The sequence below is a fragment of the Diadema setosum genome, chromosome 16 (assembly GCF_964275005.1).
Source record: "Diadema setosum chromosome 16, eeDiaSeto1, whole genome shotgun sequence".
Taxonomy (NCBI): domain Eukaryota; kingdom Metazoa; phylum Echinodermata; class Echinoidea; order Diadematoida; family Diadematidae; genus Diadema; species Diadema setosum.
In genome coordinates, this window is record NC_092700.1 from 31,356,230 (window position 1) to 31,368,292 (window position 12,063).

Genomic DNA, 12,063 nt, shown 5'->3' on the forward strand with positions numbered 1-12,063 from the left:
TCGACACCACCTAACAACTTTCCATCGATTCCGTTACAGAAACGACACAAATTTGGAGTTTTCAAAAATGTAAGACAAAATGTCATATATAGTCAAAATGTATCAGCATTTGAAACTGGGCTGAGTTGCGTTTTAAAGAGAGAACCCCCCCCCCCCCCCCGAAATTTGAAGATTTTGTGTACAAACTGAATGGCAAGTTCTTAGGCGATGTTACTCATATGCGATATCACTCATTTGCATATTCATATTCAAGAACCATTTTGTGAAAATTTCCAAAATGCATAACTGTCCTAATATCTTTCTTATACCATAGTCAAGTTTTAATTTTTGTTCTTTATTAGGAAACTTTTTACTATTTCTTTTTCAGACTTACTTGTAACAAATCCAAAAATTTCCCTTTTAAACTTTTCAGACTAATAAATTTTGATATTTTTTCCAGGTTACTCACACTTTACAGTTTTGTTCTCGTAATGTGTCTACATTATTTTGACTCCACATCCGCGTATTCGTAAATTCTCCCCTCTAAACTGTCAGCGTCATAATTTTGTGGGAACTTATTGTCCGGATTTTGAAAGTTGTTGCACCCGTGTGCAAGTGCTGAGATAGATTTGACAGAAGTGCCATCAACTATTATATGCACGAGCGACGGTTATTGTAAAGTCAACGTCACAAGAAAACTGTACCTTCACTCAAAGTCGTCAGCGGGCGTTTGTAAACATGTCGCAGAAAAAGGTCGCATGACCCCTTTTATGGTAAAAAGAGGTCGCACGACCTTTATAGCATCATCGTGATAATAAGTGTACGTCACGTAGGGCCTGTTTTTTTTTTTTTTTCAAGAGATTCAACCATTTTTGTGGGGGGGGGGGGTTCCGAAAGTGGCTTATGTGCACATATAACTGTTTTTCAGTTGTTTAAGGCTTCTTTCGTTTTTAAAACGAAATAATGCATAAGCTTACGCGTTGAATAACAATCTATGGAATTCATGTTCAAGCAAAGAATGAACTTGCGCAAAGCATTTGACAAGAATGGTCTGGCAATTAACATTAGGAAAAACATACATTTCATTGTTTTGCATTAAATGTACTAAGATTTTTTTTTCCCATGACATCGTTAAATACAAGACATACGATTATCAAGGATTACATTAGTAGTCATTACACAGCAGATGCTTATCTAGGTGAATTCCATACCGACATGGCTTTTGGTATAAATGACCTTTTTCTGCTCATGCGCAAAGTGGAATTATAAACTGGTATATTAACGATTTTCTTCACCTATCATTAGTGCACTCTAAATTGATGGCATCTCCTAGTGAAATTCAATGTCATCTTACAAGTACTTGATGCGCACCGAAAGCTCAACGTAGTTTTTACCATCTTTTTAAAACAACTACTAGTATCAAAATTGGAATGCTATGGATTTTATACGAGTGCAACGAATAGGATTGAGAGGTCAAGCGACATTTTAGCAATTGTTTAGCGAGCACTCCGTCATTAGAGGGTTTACGCGACCTTTTTCCCATTTATCTCAATTTCCAGGGGCATTCTACTTGCTTTGGCGCTGTCGCCTGTCTCCTTGACTGTCAAGTTTCAGGAGCAAACTTTTTTTTTCTACACTTTACAACTACATGTGTGTTTAAAGTTGTTGTTTTCTTTTTTTGCTGAAGTATGGGGCAAACATCGATTTGAAAAGGGCTCGTTTTGATAAAAGAAATAATATTCAATGAAGAAAATCCTCTAGTCATGTTTGTCTAGCTCAACTAGACGGAGCTGTGATTATTTGCAGGGCATACTCCATTATTCCTATCTGTTAAAAGATCGTCGCGTCTTTTTATTGGTGGACTGCGATCACGAGACTTCATGTCGCAATGCAGGATGAACTTTGTGCTTGCCAAAAGCAGCGTCGTTCTTTACTGCACAATATAAGAAGGTAGATGTAGGCGTGTGAAGATATTCATCATCAGGTAATTGTTTAACACCAGTCTCAAGACTCCGACGCAAGATATCAATTTCTTCATTATTTAGCTTGTGTGAGTATACTTTCGTATAATCAATTTGATAAATTTGATCAATTAATCTCGTTATACATATTTATACATTTATTATAAATAATTCGAACAAACGTTTACAAAAATTACAATCTTTCGGAAAGTCGAAAAAGCATGCTTCTTAAACTGTTCTCCTCTTTACATTCCTGAAAGCTTTCTTGGAAAGTCAAATTTCTTCAGGTCACGTATAGGATGTGTCTTTACGCCCCTCCCCACGCTAATCTGTGTTGTGGTTTTTAAGTTGTACTTTCTTACTGCAAGCATATGTCAGGCGTTTGCCTCTTTGAGGCCTTCTATAATCCCCTTTGAATTGAAACACACAAAACATATATCCTACTTTCGCTTCTGTCTTAGGTCTATTTAGAGAGCCATAACTGTAACATTGACAGTCGAAAGTTTGCGATTGGGGAATCAGTTTGATTTCGATTCTGTCTACTTACGGTGTGTGTGTTGATCTGTTATCATCATACTGGATGATTGTATGGTCAATTGGAGAAAAGTAAAAGCCTAGAACAGCTACACTACAGGAAAAGACTCCTTAGTGATATGATTTGATGCCATCTCGGATCTTATTATTCAAAGGTATATCTGATAATTTTGATATTGATCCTTAAGGATTAATGGCACCTCCGGCAAGTAAGAAAATCGCTCATCCTGTTGGTATTGGACCCTTTGCCTAAAGTTTCGGGTTTTGACTTTAATAGTTGTGACTATTCCAGTATGATAGTTCAGATATCCCAACTTTTCTGAAGCTGAATTCCTTCAAATGATGTCTGTTTGGGGTTTTTTCGATTTTTTTGTTTTGTTTTACTTGAACCTTCTTCGTCAAATAAAAACCAACCAATCAAACAGGTCTCGCCAAACCGGGCCAGAATGATTTCATGAACAAACTTGTATAACATTTTTTTTTTTCAAGTCCAGTCCTTGCCGTCGTTATCATGATCAACCACGTAATCAACGCCTTGTCTGAAGTCGGGCAAACTGGTGTTCTACTGGGTGTTGTGTTTTTCCTCGTCCTGAGTTGGATGCTGAAAAGTAACAGGGACAGGAGACGCTTCAATCTCCCACCGGGGCCTTCAAACCTCCCCTGGCCGCTGAACTACATCTCCGCCTTCGCCAGCATCTTCCAGAATCCGATTACAGCCATCTATAACCTCTCTAAGAGGTAAGAGACTAAGCCAACTAGGCTCCGCGACAATTAGTTTTCTTCCCTCATTGCTACTATTACTGTCCACATAAGATACGTTCAAACGGAGCTGCCGTAGATTTAAGTTCTCTCAATTAGCATAGGTTAAGGACCTTGCCATACGGAGACTGGTCGCCGACACCAGTAACCAGAAATGACCGGCGACCAACGACATCATCTAATCTAAAATTTCGGTGCGGCGAAAGCTTGCAGACCAGTTACTGACAGGTTGCTGACCATTGTCAAGCCATTTGGTAATGATAGGCAACGGAAATGTGAATTGTTTGCTAACACACAAACAAACAAAAGAAAAACCTGATGATGACTAGTCGACTGCAAGTAGAAAGGTATGCACATAGTCGGCAAATGTTTGTCGACTGATCAGCGATCTAATGAGGACCACGAGAAATTGGTCACTGATCTTCGTTTAACAGCAAGTTGAGGATTCCTTTCCCTACCTCAGTCTCAGAGGCAGAAGATTGTTCGATCCTGTGAATATAGCTGCTGTCACTGTCATTTGGCAGCGATCTTCCCCGTCATTTTTCCTTACCCTTCTCCGCTGAAATTGACTATGGCATGTTTTTAAAATTGTATAGGGGTTGCTTTGTGTGGTCAGGAAACGGCGCGTGAATGAAAGTGGACTGCATCAAACTCCTTCGTTCTTGGCACGTGGATTGAGCATGTGGACGCAGATACCACAGGAAAAAAAAAGTTTGTAGCAGTAATAATCAATTGTTATAATCTGGTGCGCCACCATATATAACAACTCTCTGCAACCAGACTTTAATTGGTCAGCAATTGATCGGCATTTGTTGCCGACCAATATCTTTATGCCAGAGGCCAGAAATCACTGAAGACCGGTCCTAAAGAGGTTGATAGCCACGCAACGACCTTCTGACGACCAATTAAATTCCTCTTGCCAAGAGCTACATTGTATTATACACGTATAAAGTGCTTCTAGTGCGTCTAGATCTCAAATAAAACGTGTCCAGTATCCATTGAGTTATAATCAAACCTTATCAGTTTTTAACAGGCTTGTGCGATTTTATTTTTGTGTATCTTTTCAAATTTATTGTAGTATCTTTGGCTCGAAAAAATAAAAAGTGATAGGGTTCGAATTGGTCTACATCCAGGTGTGAGAGTAATAATGCTGAAACATTGCAGAGCCTTCTGGGAAGGTATTGCAAGTATTGATTGGATAGATTAGGTACTAAAGCATGTTATGATTATTGCTATTTTTTTTCAATGCAGTTTTTCATTGTTTATTTATTCATTATTTATTATTATTTATCAAAAACATCTTTATTCAGGATTACATGATCAGCAAATGTACTGATTTTCATCAAGGTCCTGAGATACAAATACAATGTAATATAATTTATGATATATACAGATACATGCTAAAAAAAGTTCCAAATCAGCTACAGTTTCATCGAAATAAACAAAATGCGAATTTAATAATAGATATTTTCATTTTATTAATTTTCGATTAAAAATAAATTTAACATTTTTAACACTTGAAAGGAGAAACTCTTTTTCAGTTGAGATCAAAAAACTACCGCACAGACACACACACAACACACGCGCCAGCACACATGTACACACACATAATACACACACAAACACACACACACACAAACACACATACACATACACACACACACCCACACACACACTCACACAAACCGATACATAAAAGCCAGGACACACATGCATACACAGCAGTCCATTACATACAAAAAGTTGAAATGGAAAGACATATACTACAGCACACCATAACCATGCAGGCACACACTCGCAACACACGATAAGCATAGGTTACTCACTGAAAAAGAGGGAAAACCTTTCAAGTAATCACCAGGCAATGTAAAAAGATGATCATATATATATATTAAAAACGGAGATCAGAGAGAATAATTTCCTGTAGCTGAAATGTTTACAAATAGAATTACAACTACGCAAAACAGTACTATGAGAAAAATGTAATCAGTCAAAACAAAGGTCAAGTTATACATGTATATAATTCTGACATACAGAGATGATTAAAATGTAATGATCAGCTATAAGAAGCACTAATTTGTTTGAGCATCAGATTAAAAATATCTTTCTTTATATAACATTTTAAAACTGGTTAACGACTGAACATTTTGTAAATCTTCAGATAGATTGTTCCAGACTTGTGCACCTGCATATCTAAAAAGATCTTTTAAAACACTCCAGATTTGGTTTTGGAACCGTCACTTTTAAGGAATTTGCATTGCCAGTGTTCATTCCGTGTCGATCAAACACCAGTTATTGTTATCATCATCAGTAATTCTCCTAATCATTACTCTCATTGTCCGAATCTTGTCACCTACAGATACGGAGACGTGGTGTACTTCAACTTAGGTGAAAGGAAGATGGTGTTCTTGTCAACCCCCGAACTGGTGAACGAGATTCTCGTTAAAAGAGCTGACGTCACAACGGGAAGGGAACCTGATAAAGAATTCAAGGCAGTCTTGGATTACAGCGGTAAGAAATCATGGAGCATCACAGAAGTGCTTTTCCTCACCTATAATCTGTGCTGACAAGAAAAAGCCCAACATATAGATTGTAGATTTAGTTGAAGACCAACTCTCTATGTCACTAAGAATCGCTCTCAAATTATAGTAGTCTTAGATATAATCGCTCTCTCATTTTGGATCCATTTATTTATTTATTTATCTATCTATTTATCTATCTATCTATCTACATAACTCTTGTCTGTCTTTCTGTCTATCGATTTTCATGTCTACATCAAATATGTGCATTCTTGGTACCCTGGAGGAGGGCCTTCCAGATAAAAATCCGTCATTTCGTTGATTTTAGAAAATTATTTGTATTATTGTTACTATTGTCTTTTTATTTGCCCGGCACCCTAAGTTATACCTGTAGTTATATCTGTGTAAAATCGTTTCAAAACAATATGATCTCATAGAAATATGAATAGTGTGGTTATCTTTATCACTATTATTGTATTAATACGGTTAAAAAATCAATAACAGGTCTGAATCTGTAATGGAATCGTTATCACCCAGTGCTAAATTTGGCAGCCATTATCTAAGAAGCACGAAAAGTGTATTTGATGAAATTGGATCTAAATTGGCTGAGATACCCCAAAACAATGTAAAACAAAGTAATCTTAATAAAAGTTGCTTAAGATTGTTATGAAATCCTCTGTAGTCTGGATGTACCTAACCGTATTTTGAACAATTCAACAACAACAACAAAAAAGTGCGCATTCAATTTCTCATGATGATAACGTACATTCCATTCCCGTGTCGGACACTTGTTATCTATTACCAATATTTATATAATATTGGATGGCCTTGAGATTAATACAAGGAAATATTGGACGAGCTATGCACAAATATTGGACGAGTCGAAGACGAGTCCAATATTTTGCTTAGCGAGTCCAATATTTCCTTGTATTAATCGAAAATAGGACATTCAATATCATCATTATTATCCTACAGAGGATTTTAGCAAAAAATGTTTTCACTTTGGCCTACCCTTTCTGTCTCCGACTCCGAGTGCTGTTCCCACTGTGAAGTGATCCTGAGATGGGGTATGGTACATGTACACTCTTCAGTGCAAGTTAATCCACTTCAGTCTCTGATAAAACAGTGATCTATGTATCCAAGGTAGCCGTCATGTTACTGTTTCAATAGACCGAGATGTAGCTAATTTAGACCAGAATTAGATGTATTTGTATCCGAGATCTGAGAAACAATCCACGTCACATCTACCGTAGATCGTGAAAGATCGAATTAGGCTACTACACCACAACTAGTCCTACTGTGCTGTATGTATATAACGTACTTGTACACACGTACGTACATGTACAGTAACTGTAATATGCATATCGCGCATGCAAATGCAAGCGCAGCGGCGGCGGCCGGCTACATTTTATCGCGCGCGGGCTATCTAGCAGTAGCGCTGACATGCAGAACTGCAGATCAATCGTCGCCTTGCGCCTGCATGCACAAAAAAATGCAACTTGTTTTCATCAAACCTATATTCAACTTCCTGTTATGAAATTGATATTTTGAAAAATTGTCTGAAAAACAATTTCAACTAATTGATATATAAAATTTGTTTGCATAAACACAGAATTTTAGAAGAAACGATATTCTAGTTAATTCGTGATTGACCAATCACAGACGTTTTTACTTCTTATTTCAGGTCATCTCGTATATATCTCAACCAATCACGGTGCAGTTTATAAAAACTTTGGGGAATCCCCCTCTTGCCGTCCAATATTTTAAATATTGGTCGCCTCGGCAAAAAATATTGGTCGAGTTCAACAAACTTTTTAAGTGGGTTGGAGGTTATGAGGTGCGTCGACAAAATAACACTTGTATTTGGGCTCTAAAAATCCTCTGTATGGATAATAATGGGTAATATTGTTCAACCGATTTACAAGCGTCACAATATATAGCAACTTGCGTGATAAACAGAAAGTAAATACGAACATAAGCGTTATTTTCCAAAATACGATTAACTGTCATTCGTAAATGTTGAGGCCTTTGGACTTGAATTCATATATTTGCGGAGTATCTACTTAATTTCCGGTCTATTCATTCCTCTATCAACAGATCAATTACAATAACCTATGTCACGGACTTCTTTGATCATTTCTCATCCGTATTAATCACTACTCAGGTGGGGTGATCTTGTCTGAGGGTGCAGAGTGGGTCGACCATCGACGATTCGGCCTAACCGCGCTTCGCAATTTCGGCATGGGGAAGAGGAGCTTGGAAAGTCGCATCAACGAGGAAGCGCGCATGCTGAAAGACGTCTTCTCTACCAAGGGTCGCGCCCCGCTAGACCCTCATGCAAACTTTGTGTCGGCAGTCTCGAACATCATCTGCGCCATCACCTTTGGTCACAGGTTTGAATATTCGGATCCATTGTTCCAGAAACTTACAAAGGACCTTAATGACATCGTTGCTGAGGAACCAAGTATTATCCAGTACTTTCCTACTTTCATTCGCAACGAGAGGAGAAACAAGCTGCTCTCCATCCAAGACTACATGAACAAGGAAGTGAAGGAGCATGAGAAGACCTTTGACCCGAATGACGTCAGAGACGTGATCGATATGTACATCAGCCAAGTACGTGAGCTGGAAAAGACGGGTCAAAGGTCGGAGCTGAGTATAGAGAAAGCTTGGACGATGGTCTTTGATTTCTTCCTTGCGGGGACAGAGACGACATCAACGACGATGGTGTGGGCGATTCTCTTCATGGCTGGTTATCCTGATATCCAGAAAAAGGTGAGTGATGATTGTAGTGTCAAGAAAGTGTGTAATCCTTTAACCTGTTGATATTTGTTCTGGCACCGGAAGTATAACTTACATATTGTCATATAACGCATCGTATAACTGTGGAACTTTGTTTAAGTATTGACATAGTAATCATTAACCGTTTTGTCAGCAAACATGTACAAGACTACCGAAATGCGTATCCGTTGTGAGAACACCGTGGCTAAGTGGTTAAGGTTTTAGCAGGAGAATTTGAATTCCTTATGTCCTTAGCAGCTAATTCTCGGTATCGCCAATACCTAGGTGCCGTGCGCAGAGCAGCGCTTGTGATGCATTATGGGATAGCTCAGGGACAAATTTGCCCCGGTTTTGGCTGCATATGCTTTCAGATCACGTTCTGTCTTTATCCAGGGGCATATTTTTGTTGAAGATTAATTCTTCGCTTTCCATAATGTGACCAGCACATTGAAGCCTTGCAGTAGTGAACCATGATTCTAGTGACCGCAAATCAGTAAAATTTAGAAACTTGCAACTCTTTTAAAGCTGAATTATAGCCAGGAAAAAAAGGACTAACAACGTGAAAGAAGACAAATGTAATAACTTCATTGAATCGTATGGGAACTGCGACGCGCGCGAGACAATCGGAAGCGACAATGGCACCGAGAAATACCACACGAGCATCGACAAGGCTCTTCACTGTTTTTCTGCGCATCGATGATACCGAAAATTGTAATTCCCTGTAGTTACTTTAAGTCATGTATGATGAGCTATTACATATTTCCCATAACCTAGGGGTAAAAAGCAAAGAACAAAAAAAAAAAAAAAAAAAAAAACCTCAAGACAGATTGCAAAAAGGCAACTGGCTAACTCTTTGTTTCTATTAATTTACCGGTGAATTATAAACAACATTTCTTTTAACTTTTTTTTTGCAGTATATTTGTTATTATTTGAGCAACATATTTTAAGCAGTATGTTATGACTATTTACAGTCTCCTACAAAAGTAAACAAAAAACAAAATTTTCTCTGATGCTCACTAAGGAATGGCTTTCAGATTTACTCATGTCGTTGGACTGAAAGCGAAGTACTCACTTTGCCTAATCAGAATCAGAACGGAACATTTACAGGTCGTTGCTGAAATTCAACGAGAGATCGGATTCGACACAGCGCCGTCATACGAGCTTCAAAAGAAAATGCCGTACACACAGGCAGTTCTGACAGAGATTCTGCGATTTCGGCCCATTGCTCCTATTGGTGTTCCGCATCGAGCCACGGCTGATATGAAGATCAAGGACTACGACATTCCAAAGGGAACAAACATCGGGATGAACATATTGTACATCCATCATGACCCCAAAGTGTGGGGCGACCCTGAAGTGTTCCGACCTGAGCGCTTCCTATCCAAAGATGGGAAGAGCTTTGTGAAGCACGACGCGTTCATGCCCTTCGGCGCAGGTGAGGATGAAGTGTGCATGGCCAGAGTAATGCAACTCGGGGGATCGCAAATAAATGCTCTGATTCGACTGTAAATGTACACTCAAGATGGTTAGAAGCCTAAATATATTTAAATATGTTATAGGCGTAAATTCTGCCCTGAAAGAGTTTTTGATTCAATAAACGACAGCGCATGTAGCTATATGATAATCGCGTGGAACCAAAGGATTTTGGCAAAAAAACCTCAACATTTTGAGCATGTTTTTCTTCTCACAAGAAATGTGCATGCTAAACTTGCTGGTCAGCATTGCTCGTTATATCTATGATTTATTATCACATAAGTGTTCCCATCAGCTTATCACAGTCTTGTCAAATAAGGGTCTACAGTTGCGGTATCTTGCCATGTACATGATTTTCCACGGACACTTTGTTAAAGCATAAAACAGGTATACATGCAAGATGAACGTAATACAGAAAAGATTCAGTGTCTTTCGTGTTTTGTATCCAAGCACACCAACGCATTTAACTCCAGTCCTGAAATTTGCAAGTGGTCTTTTTCTGCTTAAACTGCGCAAATATGTATCTTAAGAAAGACTACGGTTAGGTTTTACCACTCGAGAAAATCAAGTGAGTCTTTAAAATCTACACTGAAGAAACATAGTCCCCAAAGATTTAAAATGAAAGCGTGTGTCAAACTCTCAGATGAGGTTGTGTTATTCTTTTTATACGGGTCCACCCTCACCAGCCATTCTCTCTCGCTCTCCCCCCTCTACCTCTTTATATATGTATGTGTTCATACACATATTCATATATTCAATTATTTAAGATAATTCACATAAAGAATTGATGGCTGTTTTCTTTGATTGACAGGTCGTCGCAAGTGTCTTGGTGAGCAGCTGGCCAAGATGGAATCATTCCTCTTCTTCACCAACATCATGCAGCGGTTCAAGGTTTCCCTTCCCCCGGGAGTCAAGGCTGACTATAGCTTCGGTCACCGTGCCACCACCCTCCTCCCGAAGCCCTACCAGGTCATCTTCGAAGAACGCTGCTGAGCAGTGGATGTTATCTGTAACTATGGCAACCATGACAGGAGCGCGGCATGCAGGCGGAACCAACCACTATTAAGAAGATGCATGTAATCGCAAGGATACTCTGCCAATTGCTATGAGCGATGGCGTGAATGATAGCCTGCAACCAAACGCCAAAATAAATTTTTAGCAATAATTAAAAAAGGAGGACATTAACATTAAAGGTGAAATCCACCCAAAATGAATAAATTTCAAATGAAAGAGAAAAATATTCCCTATAGAAGGATATAAATATGACAAAAATTGGATGAGATGAGGCAGATATATTTTGAAATTTCACATTTTTTTTTTCGGAAAACATTTCTTGTCCAGTCCTTATGAATATTTAAATGAGCAAGTTGATGATTCATGCTCTCACAATACTTCTTATTCATTTCATATACAGAAGTGACAGAAGTCTCATATTTCAGCTGAATTTATATAAAACTTCCCTAAAGACCACCAAAAATGGAAAAGAATAAATGTTAACTCTGATATTTTTATGCTTTTACTTGTGTAAACTAAAAGTAGAATTTTTCGAAATTTCATATACAGCATACAGGAAAAATGGTTAGGATATGACATCATAAACTCCCCATTTGAATATTCATAAGGACTGGTCGAGAAATGTCTCCCGAAAAACTAGGAAATTTCAAAATGTTATATCTTCTTATTTCTTATCCGATTTTTGTCATCTTTGTATCGTTCTATGACGAGCAATTTTCTCTTCCCGTTGAACTTATTCATTTTTGATGTGGATTAAAGTTTGCCTCGTCACCTTGCATCTAATTGAGGAATAAGGTTTTATTCCTTTTTTGAATAATGAATTCTATTACAACAATTTTTCCTTTTTTTTTTTACATGGTATTATTAGGTAATGGGACAGAATCGCTGTTTTTTTTGTTTTTTGTTTTTGTTTTGTAATTCCAGATGATAACCTCTTCCTCATCCATGCATATTTAGTAGGAATGTGTCGGGGTGTGAAGGTGTGTATGTGTGTGTGTGTGTGTGTGTGTGTGTGTGCTTATGGCTGTTTTACCCTTTTCTGA

The 12,063-nt window shown here is 38.1% G+C and overlaps 1 protein-coding gene across 1 annotated transcript; it reads left to right on the forward strand.

Annotated features, from left to right (window-relative positions):
* The first annotated feature begins 2,985 nt into the window (after positions 1-2,985).
* Positions 2,986-11,077, forward strand: LOC140240035 (cytochrome P450 2J2-like). Its single transcript, XM_072319846.1, has 5 exons — positions 2,986-3,212; positions 5,593-5,744; positions 7,917-8,527; positions 9,641-9,968; positions 10,818-11,077. Exons 1-5 carry the CDS (start codon positions 2,986-2,988, stop codon positions 10,997-10,999), a joined length of 1,500 nt encoding a protein of 499 aa, XP_072175947.1. The 3' UTR covers positions 11,000-11,077.
* The last annotated feature ends 986 nt before the right edge of the window (positions 11,078-12,063 follow it).